Source organism: Tenrec ecaudatus, chromosome 18, assembly GCF_050624435.1.
Source record: "Tenrec ecaudatus isolate mTenEca1 chromosome 18, mTenEca1.hap1, whole genome shotgun sequence".
NCBI lineage: Eukaryota > Metazoa > Chordata > Mammalia > Afrosoricida > Tenrecidae > Tenrec > Tenrec ecaudatus.
Genome location: NC_134547.1, coordinates 8630582 through 8652772, shown reverse-complemented (window position 1 = coordinate 8652772; position 22191 = coordinate 8630582). Strand labels below are relative to the sequence as shown.

Here is a 22191-nt window from a genome sequence, read left to right as displayed (position 1 = left end):
GAATTCCTCTTTAGACTCATGCAGGACATGCAATGATTTGGAATGCAGGAAGATCACAGGCCAGTGGGTCGAAAGTCTTGTGGATCCAGTGGTGGTGGAAGCATCTCAGTGCTGGCATGGGTCTCCATGTGGCTTCTCCAGCTCCAGGGCTCTGGCTCCATCAGCATGGCTGCGTGTGTCTCTTCAACAGGAATGTGTGGCAGAGAGTGTATTCTGCCTCCAGGGAGGAAGACAGGAATTCCCAGAATCCTCAGGAGAAGGCCATGTCCACACAGAGGCCCCATTAGCTATGGCCTGATTGACAGGCTAGTCTCCACCCCTTCACTCAAGTAGGAGATTATGTAACTGCCACCTAAAGCAGACATGTGAGGGAGGGATCGTTCTCAGTGGGGAAGAGACTTCAAGGAAGTAGTTGTATTTAAACTTGAACTCGAAGAGTCAGTAGTTTGGACTTAGTGTTATAGAGGTGGGATAGAGAAATGGTATGGAGCAGGGGCTTACGGGGGAGAGGGTCATTTTTGGGGTGTTAGAAAAATATCAAAGGGAACACCTCCACTTAGATAAAAGTAGGGTCAATGGAGAAAGGGCAAAAGAACTGGGGCCAGAGCGGACGTGGGCATGAGAGAGTCTGTGGGCCCCCAGTAAGCCTGGTATGGGCCCTGAGGAGGCATGCCCAGACCATGGTTCATGTGCTTCTCCATCCTCCGACCTGCCTCTGACCAGGAGCAGGGTGAAAGAGAGAAAGACTTTCCCACAGCCAGGTGATTTCACACCTCTGGCTGCTGGAGGCATAGCTGATGGCATTGGTTGACCCCATTGGCTGTGTTGAGCCCACCTGGGTGATGTCATGGGTCTGGGCCTAGTTTGGGCTACCCAGGTGTACCTCCCACCTGGCTCAGAGGCTTGAATTTGAGCATGCTCAGTGAGGGTCTTCACAGGTGTGTAACGGTCACCTGAGTTCTTCCCAACTTCCTTTATGGGGCCCTTGCAGGCCTGGGAGGGACAACCCCATCCCTAAGCCAGCTTCTTAAGCTGATTCTGTTTCCTGGGGAATCAGGGTGGGGGTGGGAAAGGCACATCCTTCCCGAGTTGATGGCTGAACCAGGGTAAGTCTGATTCACTCTACAAACATGAACCCAACAACCTCCTGGAGAAAGCAGGGCACCTCCGTAAGGCGTGGTTGGAGAGACTTGTGGTTTAACTCTACTGCCTGCAAACATGGGCGTGAGAGCACTCTGCCCTGGGCGACCGGAGATGGTTTGATGGCCTTGGTGATAACGCTGTTGAGTGAATGAGGTCTCAGGAGGTGGGGAGCAAGGACGTGCTTCTGAAGAGCCTTGTACGGGCCAGGCACGGTGGTGAGCAGATGGTATACATTTAGCCTCCATGGTTCCTCCTATCCTGTAGATGAAGAAACTAGGGAACCCTGAGAGGAGAAGCAAGTTGCCCGAGGATCAGGATTTTAATTCAGGTCCATGTCTGAATCCCACTGCTCCGGGCCACAGGTGAGGTAGGAGGGCCTTGTGACTGGTGGGAGCATTGGAGACAAAACCAGTGAGGTGGGCAGGGCCAGATCACCCTTGGCCTTCAAGGCCAGGTTGTGGGATTAGACAGGCCGGAGAGGCTAAGTGTCCGTTCTGGGTGCAGAAAGATCCTTTGGAGTTGAGTGAGGGGAGATTGGAGAGGACAGACCTGGTGGGAGAGGACCAAGATTGAGGGTGGGGCCAGGGACAGTGCGGAAGGGACTCATAGAGAAAGTCAGGACTAGAGAGATGGAAACTGGGCTGTGGGGTGTGGAGGGAAAGGAACAGGCAAGGGTATCATCAAGGGTCTCCATCGCTTTGGGTAGAACTGGACTAGAATGGGATGGAGTTGCCTCGGGCATCGAGGTGGAGCGAGTGAAGGGACGAAGGAAAACGAACTCCACGGTACAATAGGGGCGCTGAAACCCACAGTGTCTCAGCTTGGCTTTACTTCTTGGTGGGTCCCCTCAGTGATTTAGGACTTTTCACGCCCCCTAGCCCCCTTTCACTGCACAGGAGCCCCTGTGCTGCAGTCAGGTACACACCGGGCTGCTACCCACAAGGTCGGCAGTTCAAATCCAAAAGATACTGTGAGAAAAAAGATGAAGCTTTTTCTGCTCCCATAGAGAGGTCAAGCTTCGGAGAACCGCCCCCCCCAGGGGGGACCATTTTACTCTAGTTCAATGGTTCTCAACCTTCCTCATGCTGCGACCCTTTAATACAGCTCCTCAGGTGGCGGTGACCCCAAAACCATAAAATTATTTTCGTTGCTGCCTCATTACTGTCATTTTGCTACTGTGATGAATCGGGCGACCCCTGAGAAAGGGTTATTCGATCCCCCAAAGGGGTCATGACCCACAAGTTGAGAACTGCTGATCTAGCCTATAGGGTCAGAATCAACTTAGTGAGTTTTTGGTTTTTAAAAAATTTTTCTTGACTACCGTGTTTGGATCCATTCAACGGTTGGATCAGAATTTTGAAGGTCTCCGGGTCTTCCCTGCTCTTTGTAAGATCTACCGGGTCTTGTGGAATTGCTCTCATGTTGAATTTCTGCTGGGAATCCCCTTTCCTCTCACGACACACCCTAGGCGTCAGGAAGTGAGAGTGACGCATTTGTCACGATGTTGTGGTTGGTAGGTGCTGTCGGGTCCGCTTACCATAGAACCTCGGACCTCAACGCTAATCCGACCTAGAAGGAGCGTTGAGATGCGATGGAGTTGAGTTCTGGATCAATTTTCCCATAAGAAGTAACTGAAAACAGATGAAGCCGTTCTCGATCACCAAGTTTTTCCCCTAACCATGCCTTTTTTTTTGGTAAAAAATCATTTTATTGGGGGCTCATACAGCTCTTATCACAATACACACAGGCGCCCATTGTGTCAAGCACATTTGTCCATTTGTTGCCATACAAAACATGACACGGCAATTTTTAAGTAAATAAGTTCAGAGTTAAATAATATCATTTAAATAAGGAACCCAGCACTGAAACGTTTTTAGCAACTGCAGTGTGGCCCCTACCTTGAGACTGATGAGGATCCGGATCTGTGGACACGAATGTGGAGAGGAGGGATGGAGAGAGAGTCATTGTTTGGAAGGGGAATCCCTTCCATCAAATCAACTGGTAGCTGCTTTTCAGGAGATTTCCCCCTTCTGTACCTTTTTTCATTAGGACCTGGCTGCCTTTCTCTAAAAAAAAAAAAAAAAAAGAATCCGTCTAATGTGGTCTGTTGTTAGCGTTTCCTTAACTGTTTTCTAAAAAGGTTTACTAAATTATCATCAATATAGAAAACACAGTTAACCAGTTTCTCATCGTGACGACTCTGTTCAAAAAACTTTCTTAGGACCCATGTTTTTTTAAAAAAATCTAAAAACAGTACCAAAAGTCACAAAACTAAGAACATTATAGCAAAAAGCTTGGAACACAGCCGCGAAAGGTTTTAAAACTGTACTAACAATGCCAATGAACGCTGAGTGACCAAAAACACAAACTGCTTTAGTTTACAAAAATCACGTGCATCGGGTCGGATTCTGAGGTTTCCTTTGAGCTCCGATGAAAAAATGGTTTTGACATTTTGCGTCGAAATCTCATCACGTCGAGTCCTGCTGCGGTCGGGTACCGGGGTTCGACTGTATTGACAAGAGTGAAACACTGCCCGGTCCTGCACCGTCCTCACTATGTGGCTGGACGTGAGCCCACTGTAGCCACCGTGGCCATCTAGTTCGTCCAGGTCATCCTCTTTTTTGCACTACTCTCCCCAGCGTGATGTCCTCCCGGTAACATGTCCAAAGTCCACTCTGGCTGTACTTCTTCCAAGACAGGTCTGGGTGTTCATTGGGAAGTCTATGGTACGTCCCATAGTCTTCGCCAGCACCACAATTCCAATGCATCCCTTCCTCTTTGGTCTGCCTTGTTCAATGTTCAACTTTCACATGCCGTGGTTTGGGTCCGGCACACCTTAGTCCTCAAAGTAACATCCTAGCTTTTCAACACTTTAAAGAGGTCCTGGGCAGCGTATTTGCCCGATGCCACCCGCCATTTGATCTCTTGGGTGCCAAACAGGATGAAATCCTGTTTGATCTCTTTCAACCAAACAGGATGAAATCCTGGCCAACTTCAATGCCACGAGCCTGTGCTTTCCCTGGAAAGTTCTTCTCCCACCTTAGGTGCCCTTGAAAGGTCTTGCTGCCTTGGAAACTCTTTTCCCACCCAACCGCCCAGCCGATGCCCTACCCAAACGCCCGGCCTCTAGCAGGGTCTCCTGGACCACTCTGTGTCCTGGGCTCCTGGCTTCTCCGGGGGCTTCCTAAGCATTCCGTGCCCACCTCGGAGGGCACTGCTCACTTTGAGAAGAGTCTGTGTCCGGGACATCAATCTTCTAGGACAGCGATTCTCCTGTGGGTCACAACCCCTTTGGGGTGAGTGTGTGTCGAACGACCCTTTCACAGGGGTCGCCTGATTCATCACAGTAGCAAAATGACAGTGATGAAGTAGCAATGAAAATCATTTTATGAAAAATAAATCATTTTATGATTGGGGGGTCACCACCACATGAGGAACTGTATGGAAGGGTCGTGGCGTGAGGAAGGTTGAGAACCACTGCCCTAGAAGTCACCTCTTGAGGGCAGGAATAGGAGTCTTTCTACTTGAGCCCTTGGTATCAGCTCCTCCTTTTGCCCCTCCCTCCCTCACCCTCCCTCTCTCATGGACCCTTGATAATTTATAAAGTATTTTTATTTTCATGTCTCACACCACCTGCTGTCTCCCTTCACCCATGTTTATGTTGTTCATCCCCCTGGGGTTTCTGTCTACTCTGTTCTGTGAGTTGGATTTGACTCTACGGTGGTGAGGTTTTCTTGTTTTGTGCCCCCCACACCCACGTAGTGTTGTGTGTCTTCAGTTTGATTCTGACTCACAGTGACCCCTCATCACAGGGTAGACCTGCCCCCATTGGGGTTCCCAGGCTGTCATTTATAGGAACCGATCACCAGATCTCTCTCCAGGAGGATCCAGCTTTGGTTCTTTTGCTTAAAAACCATGAGGGCACATCTCCACAGGTACAGGTAGGGTGTAGGATTTACAGCACCGATGTATAGGGGACACAGTTCAAGCCACAATAGGCCTCTAATAGCCTGACCTCTTAAAGACCCCAGACTGCCCAACAAGGCCCCCCTCCTGTGGAGTCTTGCGTCAGCCATCTGAAGTGGAAGCACAGCATCCAGCAGATGTGCCATGCCTCCCTGCCCCTTGCCGTCTTTTCTCTCTCCCCCTGCCAGCCTGTGGGAGCTCGGAGGCCTCGGCCTACCTGGACGAGCTGCGGCTGGCTGTGGCTTGGAACCGCGTGGACATTGCCCAGAGTGAACTCTTCCGGGGGGACATCCAGTGGCGAGTGAGTCGCGGGGTGGGGGAGGGCCTTGTGTGGAGGGGTGGGCCAGGGGTCGGGAGTTCTGGTAATAGGGATGTGCACTCCTACCTCCCTGATGGCTCTGACGCCTGGCCCTGCCTTCCATTACGGCTGTCCAGCCTTCCCTCAATTGTCTACCCATCTCTGAATGTCTGCCCCCATCTTTTGCCTACTCTCTCCATCCATCCACTCATTTTCCCATCTACCCATCCATCCATGCCCCCATCTTGTACTCCCTATATCCATCCATCCATCCATCCATCCACCCACCCACTCCTCCATCCACCCATCATCCAGCCATCACCATAGACCCATGCACCCATCCAACTATTCATCCATCCATCTTTCACATGTCCTTCATAGCCTTGCACCCTCCTCTCCTTGACCTCTTCTCTCACCTGGCCTTCTGTGTGTCTCTCTGTCCATCATGCCCACAGTCCACTCACCTGGAGGCCTCCCTCCTCGACGCCCTTCTGAATGACCGTCCTGAGTTCGTCCGCTTGCTCATCTCCCGCGGCCTCAGTCTGGGCCACTTCCTGACGCCGGGGCGCCTGGCCCAACTGTACAGCGTGACACCCCCCAACACGGTGGTCCACCACCTCCTGGGCCAGTCGGTGCACGGTGTGGGCGGGGGATCCAAGGCCCCAGCCTCTGCAGGGTCTGCGGAGGCCCCTACCCCTAACATAGGGCACGTGCTGAAGCTGCTGCTGGGGGAAATGTGCGCGCCCAGGTACAGCGCCGTGGATGTCCACTCTGGCCGTGACTGCCATGAGAGCGTAAGGACTGAGCTGGGCTGGAGTGGGGCTGTCCCAGGGAGGAGGCGTGGCCACGAATTGTGGGTGTGGCCGAGCCAGGGGCGGGGCTGACAGGGCTGGTGGGGCGGGGCCAGGGAGCTGTGGGCCGGCCGCGGCCTTTACCTGGCCTTTCCTACTTGCAGATGTGCTTGCTCTCAGCCAGGGCAACCTCTGACCTCAGGCTGGACGCTCTCCTTGGGCAGACCCCCTGGAGTGACCTGCTGCTCTGGGCCCTCCTCTTGAACCGGGCTCAGATGGCCATATACTTCTGGGAGATGGTGAGTGCCGAGTCTGAAGCTCCTTCCTCTCAAAGTCCGCTTCATTTATGCCTCAACAACACAAAGCAGAAAACTACCCAAACTCACTGCCATTGAGTTGATTCTGACAGAGTAGCACCGCTGCTTTGTGCTTCCAAGACGTTAAAGCTTCACGGGAGCAGACAGCCTCATCTTTCTCCTGGGGAGTGGCTGGTGGCTTTGAACCGCCAACCTTGTGGTTAGCAGTAGTCTAATAGTTTACCTGACAGCATCCCCAGCATCCCTTTGAGTATGATGTTAGCTGTAGGTTTGGCTGTTTAATACATTCCCTTTATCATGTTGAGGAGATTTCCCCCAGTCTTAGTATTTTGAGTATTTCTCTTTTTAAGCGTATTGAAGGCAATTCATTTAAAGTCACGTCTAGTAAGTCAAATGTCTTTAGACTGACTTACTGCTTTAGGCGGACTTACTTAGTGTCTTTAGAGATTGTATCTGCTATTTTCTTCTGTGAAAAAAGTACTTTGTGTATTTTTTTTGTTACTTTGTATGCAATCTTTTTCCGTTCAAAACCAAGCATTTCGAATATTCCAATGTGGCAGCTCAGGACATCTGCTTTTCCTCCCCCTCACCATCTCAGCATCTAATGTTACCACTTGTGGGTTGCTGGTGTTTGTTCAGCCGCTTGTCCACATTCTTTTTGTAAGGGCTGCCTTCTTTGTCCTGTGTGGTCACTGAAGTCGGTGTTCTTTTAGCTTAGTTGTCATCTAGTGATTGGTCAGGATTTTCTTAAGCACCTGGAGCTGAAAACCAAAGCCCAAACTCGGAAGTCTCAGTCCTTGCAGACTGACTCCTTCAGCTCTCAGCCAGGCCACTTGCGAGTCTATCTTCCTGTGTTAGTCTCGGTAGACTAGAGAAACAAATTCACAGACACCCATATGTGTCTAAGAAAGAGCCTTATGCCAAAGAGTAATTGTATATGAAGAAAAGATCCGGTTCAGTCCAGATCAAGTCCATCAGTCCGATTTTAGCCCATAGGTCCAATACCAGTCTGTAAATCCCTCTTCACACTCACACAACACATGCAATGATGCCAAATGCAAGAGGATCACAGGCTAGTGGGTGGAAGGTCTTGTGGATCCAGCGGCGGTGGAAGCATCTCAGCGCTGGCGTGGGTCTCCACGTGGCTCCTCCAGCTCCAGGGCTCTAGCATAGCCCCATGTGTCTTGTCATTAGGAATGTCATGCAGGGAGAGTATATGTGTCTGGCCTCCCGTGGCCCCTCCAAATGAGGTCATCAAGCAGCCACCTGATTGACAGGCTAGACTCCACCCCTTTGCGAGTTGACAGGAGATGATGTAACTGCCACACTCCCTATCCCCAATCCCTCTCTGAACCTCACATCAAAGGCTGACCCTCCCTGCGACCCTGCCCTCTGTTTCTCCAGGGCTCCAACGCAGTGGCTTCGGCTCTTGGGGCCTGCCTGCTGCTCCGGGTGCTGGCACGTGCCGAGTCTGAGGCCGAGGAGGCGGAGAGAAGAAAGGATCTGGCGGCTAAGTTTGAGGGGCTGGCTGTCGGTGCGTGGGGCAAGGGTGTTGGGGAGTCAGGATGGAGAGGCTGCGGCCCTCCTCTGATGCCCGGATCCCTTCCCTAAAGCTTCCTGCCCTCCCCTCATAATCCTGCCTCCCGACCCCATCTCTTCCCTGCCCTCACGTACGCCCCCTGCCCTCAGGCCTCTTTGGCCAGTGCTATCGCAGCAACGAGAAATGGGCTGCCCGCCTGCTCCTCCGCCGCTGCCCACTCTGGGGGAATGCCACCTGCCTCCAGCTTGCCATGCAGGCAGATGCACGGGCCTTCTTTGCCCAGGATGGGGTACAGGTGAGTACCCAAGCCTCCAGGGACCCAGCCCACTCCCAAGAGGATGCTGAGAACTGGGGATGGTGGGGGGGGGGGCATGGGGAAGCAACCCCATCCATTTGTGGGAGGCCCATCTTAATCCATTCTTCCCCTTGAGGCCACCCCTTGTCCTGGAAGCCTTGCCTATCTTCCTGGAAGGCTGATCTCCCGAAAGCCCTACCCCTTTGCCTCAGGAAAAACCACCCTTTCCAACGCAAAACCCACCCTCCGAAGAAGCTCCCCTCCAATGCAGGGTCAAAGGAAGTCCTCTCTTCTCCCACCGGAGCCCGGGTAGCATTAACCAGTTATGTGGTGGACTGCTCACCCGTAAGGTCAGCAGTTCAAAACCACCAGTTGCTTCTCGGGTGAAAGATGAGGCTTTCGACTCCTGTAGAGATCTACAGGCTTGGAAACCCACAGGGGAAGTTCTACCCTGCCCTATAGGTTCACTGTGAGTCAGAATCAATTCAACGGCAGTGAATTTGGAGGTTTAAAAGAAAAAAAACGATAGTTAAAATTTTTTTTCCTCTCGCATCAGAAGTCCTGCTCCCCACTCCACAGGAAATACAATTTCTCCTCAGGGAAGTCCAGCCTTCTCCACTGGACACGCCCACAATTAGAGAGCCTTCACAGGGCCATTATTGAATGTTTTGTTTGCAACGGAGGCAAACTCTAGTTCCAGAGAGGCCACCCTGCCTCCAGGAAGCCTTCTCTTTGGGAAGCCTTGCTGGTCCCCACAGTCACTTCCATCTTGACAACCCTGACCATTCAGAAACCATCCCAGTAGTTTAGATCTGAGTCTGTCCCGGCCGCAGCGAGTAGTCCTGCTGCTTTAATAGAGGAAGTTCTCCGGACTCTCAAGGGAAGCTCCTGCCACACCTATTTGGCAGGACCAGACTGGCATTTCAAAGAGTTGCCTGGGGGAGTCCTTTGCTTTGAATAGTGGCTGAGCGCGTGGATTTTCAGCTGGTTGTGTGTGTATTCCTCTCCCATCACCGTTTACAGCCTCGGAAATACCTTCAGGGTCCGTCTCGATCCTGTCCTATAGGGCCGCTGTGAGTCCAGTTAGACTCATGGCAGTGACTGAAATGAGAGAGAATACCAGTACCTATTTCCTTAGGCGCGAGGATGGGGAGATTTAAGTGAGCCAATCTATGCAAAGCACTCCCTTCACCCAGGGTCTGGAGAATGAGGGTTGCATCAGTCAGCACGAGCTGTGTAACGACTAGCCCCAACCTGGGACAGCTCATCTTCCCCTGTAACCATGATGCTGGGCACTTGTGTCCCAGAGCTGTGGCCCCGTGCTTGCCTGGGGCCTTAGGAAGGGGACTGTAGGGGGTGATCCTGGCTCTTAATCTTACTCACGCCCCACAGTCTTTGCTGACACAGAAGTGGTGGGGAGAGATGGACGGTACCACGCCTGTCTGGGCTCTGGTTCTCACCTTCTTCTGCCCCCCACTCATCTACACCAACCTCATCACCTTCAGGTCAGTCCTCTGGGGTTAGAATGGCCTCGGGGGTGGGAGGTGGGGTGTGTGCGCTGCTCAGATTCTCCGCCCTGCAGTTTCTGCCCACGTGTCCCATGTGGTCTGCTCAGGGTGCAGACTTGGGAGAAGGGCACATCCCGGGAGGTGAACTTCTGGGAGTGTCTTTTTTGGTGTCTCTAGATACAATACTCTGCCTCTGTGGTCCTGTCTCTTGGGGAAAGCCCTTTTGGGGGTGACTCTAGCGGGGCACCCCTGTCCCTCTGACGTGTCTGTGGGTGAAGGAGAAGTGAGGGTCTCTGGAGACTTCATTGCCCCTCCCCCCATGTGCTTCCCCTCCGTGCTAGGACGTCCAAAGAGGAGTCCCCTGAGAAGGACCTGGAGTTTGATGTGGATAAGGGCATTAATGGGGAAGCGCCTGCCAGGTGAGTAGGACCTGGGGGGACAGTGGAGACCCCAGCACGGTGGGAGTGAGATTGGGGCACCCCGGGCATCCTTAGGAGCACCTGGGACCAAGCCAGGCCAGAGGGGTAAGCGGAAGCTCTTGAAAGATACGGAGAAAGTTTCCCGGATGCTCGGGTCTGCCACCAAGGAGGTCTCCCTTGGAAACCAACTTGCAATAACAAGTAGAACAGGTTGGCGCGGGCCCATCTGGGGCGCTCCATCTACGGTGTCTTTCTGATCTAAGCTGTCATCTTTATGGGTTGACTGACAGCCAGAACAACCCCTGTGCTCAGAACCGCTGGGTTGTGATGCCCATGGAGGGAGAGTGGAGCATTTTCTATCCAACTGTGGACACTTTTTTTTTGAGGGGGAGGGTTGTTTATAAGAATGCCAGAGGGTGGAGGTGCTGACGGACTTGGCTCTGAATCAGGTAGAGGTCATGAAGAGACAAGCACGCTAGAATCAGAAGCCAAACGGGTCGGGGTTATGACCGGGGTCAGAGGTCAGCATGGGCTGGTGGGGGAATGCAGGGCCAGGGGCTATCCGTAGTTGCCAGTGTCCATTGTCTTTGGGTCAAGGTCAACTCACAATAACACTGTCCCCTCTCTCCCCCACCCAGGGGGCAGAGCAAGACTGCTCTTTAGGGCTTTCAAGGTTGTGACTTAGCATCAGATCCCCAAGGTGCATCTGGGTGGGTTCGAATTGCCCGTGGGAACTTTGAACTGTTTGCAACTCCACAGTTGAGAGGGAAGAGGTCAGACTTGGTGTCATAGGTCAGGCAGGGTCAGAGGTTATGAAGGCACAGAAGGCCCCGTCAGTGGGTGGTCAGAGGGCTGGCAGCGGTCAAGATCTGCCTTCAGAAGCTGGGTGGAAACCTCCCATCTCTCCCTGTGTCACCCCACCTCCACCCCAGGCCGGCAGACCCTGCAGAGAAGATGCCGCTGGGGGTATCAAGGCAGCCAAGGCGCCAAGGTTGCTGCGGGGGGCGCAGCTGCTGTGGGGGGCACGGCTGGCGCCACGGCCTGCGTCTCTGGTCCCACTTCTGGGGTGCGCCCGTGACGGCCTTCATGGGCAACGTGGTCAGCTACCTACTCTTCCTGCTGCTCTTCGCCCGCGTGCTGCTCATTGACTTCCATCCCGAGACGGTCAGCGTCCTGGAGTTCCTGCTCTATTTCTGGGCCTTCACCCTGCTCTGTGAGGAGTTCCGGCAGGGCCTGGGCGGAGGCTGGGGCAGCCTGGCTATCCAGGCGCAGAACCACGGCCGGACCCCGCTGCGCCGCCGACTGCAGCTCTACCTGGAGGACACCTGGAACCAGTGCGACCTGGTGGCCCTCGCCTTCTTCCTCCTGGGCGTGGGCTGCCGGTGAGTGCCACCGTGACCTTGGAACCCGTGACCCCTTGGCTACCCCTGGCCCAACTCTTGAGCTGTCAGAGGGGTGGGGGGGTGCGGTGGGGGGGGCAACACTTCAATCACCAACCCTGTGGAACCCTCGTTCAGAAAGCAAAGACAAGACCCTTGTGGATAGCCAACCCCAAATCTTTGCCCTTGGCCAGGGCCCTGATGTGTCAGAGAGTAGAATTGCCCCGGAGGGTCCTTTTGCCGCCCGCCCCACTGTAATCTGTATAGAAGCAGATCACCCAACCGGTCCTGCATGAAGTTATTGTTCTTGTGGTTAGGCATCATCCAGGCCGTTCTGACCCATAGCGATCTTATACACAACAGAACGCAACACTGCCCGGTCCTGGGCCATCCTGATAGCCGTTCCCATGCTTGGGCCCATTGTTGCAGCCGCCCTGTCAATTCATCTGTGTCCACCCCCCCTTTGGAGCCAACGTTTAAGCTCCTGTCATGGCTGGTTGTTCTTTAGCGCCCCCGTGGGGACAGAGTAGAACTGCCCCCTAGGGTGTCTAGGCTGGCATCTTTACGGGATGACTGATGGCCAGATCTTCCTGGGTGCATTCAGACTACCCACATTTTGGCTAGCTTATCCACTGCGACACCAGGGCCTCCTTTTGGGGTGGTGGTCCGGCCCAGTGCGAACCCATAAGCACCAGCAGGGACTCCTACCACGTGATTCATTCTTACTTGGGTTACCCTGACCACACACATTAGACTCAGTCTCCACGCTTTGGTCCACATAGAATTTTGCTAATATTCAATATGGGTCTGCCTTGGTGAATTTTCTTTCATGTTTAAATCATTTTATTGTCGGGGGGCTCTTACGTCTGTCATCCCAATCCATGCATCCATCCCGTGTGTCAAGCGCATCTGTCCAGATGTTGCCGACATCCTTTCCAAAGCAGGTCCTTTCTCTTGGGCGCCCTGGGCATCAGCTCATGTTCCCCGCGGCTGTCATGTCTTGTCCCGTTTCCCTAAGGCAGCCTTCCTCGAGTCAGACTTCACAGATGCTGCCGCGTGGCTGGGTGATGTCTAGTTCTCACGCAGAGCGGTCCGAGGCACAACCCTGCGGGGCCCCCCCGCACCATCCTCACCGTCGTTCCCACGTTCGAGCCCATTGTAGTCGCTCGTTGTGCCAGTCCATCTCCTGGAGGGCCGTCTCCTTTTCCACTGACCCTTCAGAAGCAGTGTGTCCTCCTCCAGGGATGGGTCCCTCCTGAGATCCTGTGTAGCGCACTTGAGCTGAAGTCTAGCTATCTTTCTTTCTTTTCTTGCTTCCTTTCTTCTTTGTGCACTTTTAGGAACCCACCACCTCGTTTCTAAGGAGCATCCCTGCCAGGCTTCTTCCAAGACACATGCGTTTGTTTTCCTGGCTCCTATCTTGTGTCTACTTTAGTCCTTGGGCCCTTTCAAACCTTGACTAAGTGCGGTCTCATCTCGTGCTCAGGAGGTTTATTTATTTATTTGTTGTTTTTCTGGGGGGGGGTTTCATTTTATTGGGGGTTCATACAATTCTTATCACAATAATCCATACATAGATGCATATTTATTTATTTTATTTTTAATTTATTTTTATTTTTTTTGCTTATTTATTTTTTTAAAACAAGTTTCCCCCTCTAGTTTTCTTTAGCTTCCATTGGCCAGGATGATATCTTTGAAACTCATGAGAGGAAGTGTTTCGGTTTATTTCTTGGCTAAATTCACTGAATTCACTCAAATAGCTTCTGTTGCCAGGACTGGGGTGTCTATTGTTAGTCCATTTCTTCCAAGGTCTGGTGCCAGACACAGGGCAAAAGGCAGGTCAAAATGCCCTTGGGGACCAGTATCCTGTCTTTGGATCTTGGCCCATGCTGTTCCACTCACCTTGAGCACTTTTCCTTCCTCTCTTGGCTCACGCCTGTACTTCCTTCACGGCTCTGCTTGACTGTCCCTGCCTCTAGAAGCCTGTCTTTATCCCTTCCAGGCCCAAGGTCCCTCTCTGCTCCGCCACTGCCCCGAGATTCCTCACAATGACACTCTGGCCTTGGATTGTGACGACCTGCTTCCTCACACACAATGTTCAACTCCTCAGGTCTCATCTTACAGCCACTTAAAAAAGGTCTTTTAACCCAGAGTCTGTCGCTAAAGAAATGCCAACACATGTCCATGTTGGGCCAAATTAAACAAATGAAAAATGATACAGGACAGACAGACTCCAAAGATTGTCCTTGAGAGGTTGCAGACGGAGGACGGGGCTGCACACCGGCCAGAGGAAGGCCGGGGCGGCACAGAGCCCCCTCCTGTCGGTCCCGGGTCTTTCGGCACCAAGATGAGAGGTTGGAGACGGAGACGCGGAACAGAGATAGAATTTAGCAGGGAATGTGGAGTTGAGAAAGGCTTTATTGAGGCAGGGAAAGAACTCCCAGGAGGGAAGGAAGAGCAGAGAAGGACGGGGGCATCTTGAGCCCCCGGGTGGGTTCTGAGACCCAACGAGTTAGGTCAGGGGAACCGCGTCTGGCAGTGAGGCAGGGGGACATATGTAGGGCTTGAGCCAAGGATGTATGTGCTGATAAGGGGAAGGAGGGCCTTCTGGTGCTGCAGCTGCAGGATCTGAGTCAGGATGTGGTCTGTGAGTAAAATCATCCCGGAGCACTGAGGGAAGGGGCTGTACAGACCCGGCCTGGAGAGATAAGCTCCTTGGACCGCTGGAGGCAGGAACTGCACAGTCCAGCTCTGGCTTGTGGGGGGGGGGGCGGGGGGAAGGGGCCGCACAATCCAGCAGGCTATCTTTCGGTAGAGCTGGGGGAGGCGACTGCATGGTCCGGACTTGGCCCAAACATCCCTCGGTTCTTTCTTTCTTTTAAAAATTATTTTATCGGGGACTCCTCCAACTCTTATCACAATCCATCCATCCATTGTGTCCAGCACATTTGTACATTCATTGTCCTCATCATTCTCAAAACATTTCCTTTCTACTTGAGCCCTTGGTATCAGCTCATTTTTCCCCTCCCTCCCCTCACCTCCCTCTCTCATGAACCCTTGATAATTTATAAATTATTATTTTGTCAGGTCTTACACTGTCCGACGTCTCCTTCATCCACTTTTCTGTTGTCCGTCCCCCAGGAGGTTATATGTAGATCCTTGTAATCAGTTCCCCCTTTCTACCTCACCTTCCCTCCACCCTCCCAGTATCGCCACTCTCACCACTAGTTCTGAAGGGATCATCTGCCCTGCATTCCCTGTGTTTCCAGTTCCTATCTGTACCAGTGTACATCTTCCTATCTAGCCAGATTTGTAAGGTAGAATTGGGATCATGATAGTGGTGGGCAGTGGGAGGGGGTCCTCAGTTCTTTCAAATGTCCTTTCTTAACCCCTGTAGACAGTCTGGTGCACACCCGCCTGTTCTTTATGCATTTATACAACAAGGTGTTTTATGTATTGTCTTCCACTTTTTTCTCTTTCTCCACAATATATTCTGGAATTGTTTCCACGCCAGTATGTACGAGTACACCCTTGCATTTTGGTTGTTATTTGTTTTTGCAATGCTGCATTCGATTCCAGTTGAAAGGGTTTTCAGCGTCAGGGGTTACTGATTAGAGGAGACAGTCTTCTGCTTGCCAGGATTTCATGAACGAATCCAGTCTGGTTACAAGGCAGCGAGACAAAAATGTCCGACTTCAAGAGACGGAAATCAGTCAGAAAGAGTTTCCCAACAAAGTCTCCTTCACTGTCTGCTCACGATGAGACGACTTTTCTATCTGACACCAGGGGCTCTGGTTCCAGTCCTTTGCTGATGAGGTTTGTTTCTTTTGGAAAAAAAAAGTATGAATAGTTAGGAGCTCCGGACTCTTGGAGGAGAAACAAAAGATCTTTGGACACAAGCTGGTGACTTTTCCCAAAGGATAATGGGATCCACACTCCCCCAGCCCTCCAGTTACAACTGGGATGTGTGACAGCTGCCACGCTGTATTCAAGCTTTCCATGGACGACTCCCTAAGAGGCTCGCTTCCTGCTGTCTTAGGAGCGTGACAAAATACTATGAACAACAGACAGGCGGTCTTCAATTGAGGATGAACCACACGCCATTGCTTTTGGGTTTTGCCTGTGCATAGCAGACGGCGTAGTGGGCGACTCCTTGAGCTGCTAGCTGCAAGCTCAGTGGTTCGAACCCTCCAGCCTTCCCATGGGAGGACAATGAGGCTGGCTCTTCCTGTAAAGATGTAAAGTCTTGGGAAACCCTTTTGCGTTTGATTTGCGTTTGATATGTGTTTGCTACGTCTGGAAATGCACTCAATGGCAGTGAGTTGAATTTTCTTAAAAGAAAAACTAAACTCACTGCCATTGAGTCGATGCTGACTCCTAGCAACCTGGGAAGTTCAGAGTATGTAACTGTTTCTGGAAGTAGAAAGCCCAGTCTTTCTCCCACGGAGCTGCTGGTGGTTTCGAACTGCTGACCAAGTGGATCACAGCCCCGCACATTCCCAGTCTCTCATTAGGGTTCCAGAGTTGGGTTTTCCAGTGCATAGAATCGGAGAAGTAGGAAATGACGATGTTTGAAGCTTATGTAGGGTTACTTACGCCACATTTCCAACCTTTCAAGACCAAAGAAGATCAGACCCATAAAAAATATGGGTAATAAAAGGCAATGATAATGAAAATGGGAGGAGAGGGAAGGGAGGTATTCGATTTATGTTAGAATAACTTAAGACAGAGTCTTCCACACAGAACTCTGTTGCAAGTCCTCATCTGGGGACTTGCTGTGTTCAAACAGAGAATTCAAGAGATCTTTGGCAAGGCATTCATGGCCCTTTCATCTCATGCTTTGTGTAAAACATATTTTTAAAAATTTTGTACACCGTTTTAACTTTCATTTTCCTACCACAAGGCACGGATGCAGTGCTTCCAACCAAATAGCCCCCATTTACATCACTGTTAGTCACTTGCTGAAGTCACTGCCATACCAGTGCAATGATTTGGACCCACAAAACGCGAATCCTCAATGGAAGATGCCTCTTCTGACAACTGATGTTTTAAAAAGGATGCTCATTTTGGAATTGTCTTTGGGGATTCCCAAATCTTTTTCTTTTTAACCTTCTGGGAGCTTTCACGTTGTTGGTGGTCCACCGAGTTGTCATTTCATTTCCCAAGGCAGTTGGAAATGATGCGTTTGTCGGTTCATGAGAGTTGGCAGGCCCTTCGCAGATCTCCCGGGTTGTTTTCCTGTTGTTGGCGTTGTCTCGAACTCATGCTTACCAACCTGTCCTTTGATGCTAAATCTTCACCATGCTGCTACAACTGAGGTCGGCAGGAACATGGCAAGTCACAGAAAGCTTTCAGGGTCCCACCAAGCGGGAAGGCAAAGGGGCAGAGAGCCAGAGGGGGGAGGAGCCTCCAGGTCTCACCAATAAAAAGGCCACGCCTCCTAGGAGGCGTCATCAGGCAGGGATCTGATTGACAGGTTGGACTCCACCCCTCTACTCATGCATATTCAAATAGGCATAAAATCTACTTTGCAAGCCACTTGGTGGGCAGAAAGGTCCCTGGACAGTGCAAACAATGGTTTGCCCTTGGCTGCAGACCGAAAAGTCGGGAGTTCAAACCCACCCAGCTGGGCCATGGAAGAAAGGGCTGGCTATTTGTCAAGATGACAGCAAGACAGCCAAGACAGCCCCTCAGGAGCAGGACTATGTATGTAACATCTGGGGTTACCATGAGACCGGAGTCAGACTTGATTGGAGGGCAGGTTGTTGGTTTTATATTTTGGTCATTTAGTGAGTTAGTCTAAAGAGTCTCATCTCCTTTGTAACCTGCCCTAATCAGATGGTCCAGCGTGCTGGTGTGTGGAGCCCACGCCTGACCTGAATGATGTAAGGTGTTCAGACAGAGGGTTCCCGTTTTTTCCTTTGCGTCCTGTGGCCCTTGAGTAATGCCCGTCCCCCCACCCCGGTCTCCCCACACCCCAGGCTAACTCCAGGACTGTATGACCTTGGCCGCACTGTCCTCTGCCTTGACTTCATGGTCTTCACGCTGCGGTTGCTGCACATTTTCACCGTCAACAAACAGCTGGGGCCCAAGATCGTCATCGTGAACAAGATGGTGAGGGGCGGGGCCTGAGGAGAGGGGCGGGGCCCGCATGTTGTGAACACCGGCTGGGTGTCAATCAAGTCGTGGGGGTGGGGCAAGAGGAGGGCCAGGCAAGGTTACCTTAGGGAAGGATGGGGACCCAGCTCCCATAATTACCCCTTCCTCTTCTGGCAGATGAAGGATGTGTTCTTCTTCCTCTTCTTCCTCGGTGTGTGGCTGGTTGCCTACGGCGTGGCCACGGAGGGCCTTCTAAGGCCGCAGGACCGTGAGCTCCCTAACATCCTACGGAGAGTCTTCTACCGGCCCTACCTCCAGATCTTTGGGCAGATCCCCCAGGAGGAGATGGATGGTAAAGAGGGACGAGACGATGCTGCCCTTCCAGAGTCTCAGGCCCCCCTCCCCTCCAGGGACTGTGCCCACCTCTCTCTGGGCCTCTGTCCTCCTGCTTTCTGGTTGCTTCTGCTCTGGATTTCTCTTCCTGTCCCCCAAGCCCCTCTGGGATCTGCCTTCGTTAGGTCCCCATCGCTGACCATCTCTCTTCACAGTGGCCCTCATGGATCACGTTAACTGCTCCTCGGAGCAGGGCATCTGGGCGCGCCCGTCGGACACCCGCATGGGTTCCTGTGTCTCCGTGTATGCCAACTGGCTGGTGCTGGTGCTTCTCATTGTCTTCCTGCTGGTGGCCAACATCCTGCTGCTCAATCTGCTCATCGCTATGTTCAGGTGAGGCCCGAGTGCCGTCTGTCCCGTACGGAACTCACCCTGCTCAGTTCCATCCAAAGCCCCGGAACATCTCTCTCTCTCTCTTCACGGTTTTATCCACATCTCATACAATGGTCTTTAAGACGATTCGTACAACAAGAGTTCTACAAACATCACCACAGTCCATTGTAGAACGTTTTCTTCATTCTTGGACTCGTCGTGATTAGCTCTCCATCTCTCCCAACCTCTCCAGCCATGCACCCAAGGAACCATGGATCCAGTTACTGTCTCTATAGATTTACCTACCCTGGACTTCCTATACAGAAAAACATTAAAAAAAAACCCCGACTACTACTTAAGTAAAACAGATAAAATCCCCAATTGAAAAGAAAGTAGAAAACATTAAAAATTAGAACAAATTTTCAGTGGCTCCAAAGGGAGGTCAAATGTTACATTTTAGCCTAACTACATCTGCCATAATCGATGTTTTATTTTCCAAGTTTTATTCTTACGTACTTTACTTATCATATAATTCAATAGTTCACCCAGTCAGTCCTATTACAGACTTGGACAATCACCCCCACATCAATTTTAGAGCATTCCCCCTCCCCCGTGGTCAAATTGCCTTTAAGATGATTCATGCAATTCCAATCCATTCTAGTGCTCCACCGCCCCCCAGTCCCCCACCCCATATACTCGACTTTACAAAGCTTTCTGTCTGATAGCAAGGTAATTCACATCCCTCCTTCGACTATGGTCAGAGGGGATTCAGGGGAAGCTGAATGCATATGAGGATCCTGCAAGTGGATTTTGGGCTTCCGCTGCCTGTCATCCATCACCTTCTGCAAACCAGGTGTTCCCAATTTAAGCACTGATACCATTCTCTCCTTCAAATTTGGATTTCCTTCTTTACAATCCACAGGATGCTTTTCTTCTTCCACTTGGACTTAATTGATGCTCCACTTAGATGGCTGCTTGTTGGAACACAGGCCTTAGTACCCCAGATTCTATTCCTCCTGATAGGGCACCATCTAGTTTTTTCACCACACATTGTTATAGCGCTCAGCTCTTCAGCGATCTCTTAAGCCCTTGAACTTCTGATGCAAAGCCTATGTTGGCTGTCCCCAGCCCCGGCCAGACCCATTCCTGACTCGGACCTGGAACTCTGATGATCTTCCAGAGAGCCCAGATTGACCTTGGAGCCCCGACCCCAATCTGTATCCCACCCAATCCATGAGACCATCTCCACCTTGACCTCTGATAGGTAACCCCTGACCTCCACATCCGACTTCAAACTCCGTTCTGTAGTAACCTCTGACTTTATTGATCTTGACTCCCTGCCTGCCACCTTGGACTTGGAACATCTAACCTTGACCCCCTGGCTCCGGAACTCCAGTGACCCTTGACTTCTGGCTTCCGTAGCTACACCTTCGGCAAAGTGCAGGGCAACAGCGACCTCTACTGGAAGGCCCAGCGCTACAGCCTCATCCGAGAGTTCCACTCGCGGCCCGCGCTGGCCCCGCCCCTCATCGTGATCTCCCACGTGCGCCTCCTCCTGCGGCGGTTGCGCAGGCGCCGTGCTCAGCTGCCCAACTCCCCGCAAGTGGAGCACTTCCGTGAGGGCGGGGTCTGGAGGGACAGGAAGGGGTGGAGGAGGGGCTTACGCCCAGGGGGCGTGGTCTGTACGCCCCGAAGGGGCGGGGCCGGTGGGGTGCGGACTTTCTGAGCCCCACCCCCTGGGACTTGGCCCTCCAGGGGTCCACCTCACGAAAGAAGCTGAGCGGCGGCTGCTGACGTGGGAATCGGTGCAGAAAGAGAATTTCTTGCTGGAGCGTGCGCGGGACAAGCGGGAGAGCGACTCGGAGCGGCTGAAGCGCACGTCGCAGAAGTGAGGCGGGGCTCCGTCGGGGGCGGGGCTCCCGCTCCGAAGCGAGGAGCAAGGGGGTGGGGTCTTGCAGAGACCAGGTGCGGGAGGCGGAGCCTGAGGGTTCCCCCGGAAGAAGGCATGGCTTCAGGGCGGGGCTTAGGAGGTGGGCGGGGCCTAGCATCGCACTGACTCCGCCTTCCCAAGGGTGGACACTGCGTTGAAGCAGCTGGGACAGATGCGCCAGTTGGAGCAGCGTTTGAAAGGCCTGGAGCGGGAGGTGAGGACCGGGGACTGGGTGAGCGGCGTGTGGCAGTGGTCCCGGGACAGGAGTGCCCATCACCCACCTGCCCGACACCCCTCTGGTCCTCAGGTCCAGCACTGCAATCGAGTCCTGGCCTGGATGGCTGAGGCTCTGAGCCGTTCTCCGATGCTGCCTCCTGGGGGCCCAGCGCCCCCATCCCCGCCTGCATTCAGGGGTCAGTGCATGGGGCCCTCCTGTGTCTCCTGCCTCTGTCACTCTCTCCCACGGTTGTCCCCTTGCCATCCCGTCTCCTCTGGGCCGCGTCCTCTTTGCCAGTCTCCCACTCAAGCTGGGTGCTTCTCTCCCATAACCTACTCTCTCCTCTCCTGTCTCCCCCCAGAATGAGTCAGCTGGCTGACTTCAAGGAGTAACCTCACCATAACCATCCAGCCGGACCTTACTCCCTGCACCTGGCCTTGTCCTTGAGGGGGGCCCAAAGCCCAGGGACTACCTCTGGGCTTCCCTAGGCTGCTAAATGCAATACAATGGGCCCTGCTCCTGGGATAACCAGCCTCGCTGTGGAAGATCAGCCTCTGGTGCCTGGTGTGGGCTCAGACACAGCTGGGTGCAGGGTCCCAGGAGATTCTACTCATTGCTCCCCACACTGGGGAAATAAAGCCCTTTGAGATACGTAGGGTTTGGATGCTTGCGTTTTCGGGGGCACTGGGGATGTCTGAAGGAGCCCTGGTGGTATAAGGGGTTACACTTTGGACTGTATGTTAGACAGGGTTCTCTAGAAAAACAAAACCAGGACACACACACACACACACACACACATATATGTATAACATGAAATACACAGCTAATCAGTCTACAGAGCAGTACAAATGGCTCAGTGCAACTCACTTCCATGAGACAGCTAATACACTGACAGCTCTTTGAGTCTTGAGGGCTGCCGGGTGCAAGCCAAGGAAGCAGACAGCTGAGTCCTCTGTAGAGCATTTCAGGTTATCCGGCTACAGGGAGCAAACAGCAAGTCAGGTCACCAACAGCCAGCCAGATGACAGGAGCAGACAGTCCCCAGCTCAAGTGATGTATACTCCAGTAGCGTGGCGAAGCAGGTCTTGAAGGAACCTCAGACTACAGCGACACAGCCCACGGGTTAGATGTCCCACAGGTAGTGTAGCTTGCGAACTGAGGCAGAGAACCAGCCGCACACTGATCCGTTCATCAAAGAGCAAGAGACAAGAAAGGCAAGGCTCGCCAAGCCATTTATCTCTCCACCCTCCAATTAATCCCACATGTGTTCCTTGGCCAGGTTGGTACAATAAACCTACTTATCGCAGACTGCTAATCACAAGGTCGGTAGTTTGAATCCACTGGGCAGGAGAAAGATGACACCCGCTAGTCCCATCCAGACTCGTTGTTAGTTGTTTCTGACTCACAGCGACCCGGTGAACAACAGATGGAAACACTGCCCAGTCCTGCGCCATCCTCACAATTTTGAGCCACTGTGTCAGTCCACCCATCTCCTTGAGCGTCTTTCTCTTTTTCGCTTCTCCTTCACTCTGCCTCCCCACAACCGAAAGGGCCCAAGGGGTAAAATTAAAGAGACATCAGACG

The 22191-nt window shown here is 52.5% G+C and overlaps 1 protein-coding gene across 2 annotated transcripts in view; it reads left to right on the top strand.

The window, feature by feature from the left end:
* TRPM4 (transient receptor potential cation channel subfamily M member 4) overlaps positions 1–21279 on the top strand; it is a 38714-nt gene extending 17435 nt beyond the window's left edge. For both annotated transcript variants that reach the window (XM_075536538.1, XM_075536539.1), the window contains 16 exons: positions 5298–5410; positions 5863–6201; positions 6363–6497; positions 7920–8049; positions 8205–8350; positions 9743–9855; positions 10200–10277; positions 11210–11659; positions 17638–17770; positions 17933–18107; positions 18304–18481; positions 19883–20076; positions 20216–20348; positions 20532–20604; positions 20698–20803; positions 20969–21279. In XM_075536538.1, coding sequence (XP_075392653.1) covers positions 5298–5410; positions 5863–6201; positions 6363–6497; positions 7920–8049; positions 8205–8350; positions 9743–9855; positions 10200–10277; positions 11210–11659; positions 17638–17770; positions 17933–18107; positions 18304–18481; positions 19883–20076; positions 20216–20348; positions 20532–20604; positions 20698–20803; positions 20969–20973 — 2501 coding nt within the window. In that variant the 3' untranslated portion in view covers positions 20974–21279. The remainder of the gene's footprint in view (positions 1–5297; positions 5411–5862; positions 6202–6362; positions 6498–7919; positions 8050–8204; positions 8351–9742; positions 9856–10199; positions 10278–11209; positions 11660–17637; positions 17771–17932; positions 18108–18303; positions 18482–19882; positions 20077–20215; positions 20349–20531; positions 20605–20697; positions 20804–20968) is intronic.
* Positions 21280–22191: the final 912 nt, after the last annotated feature.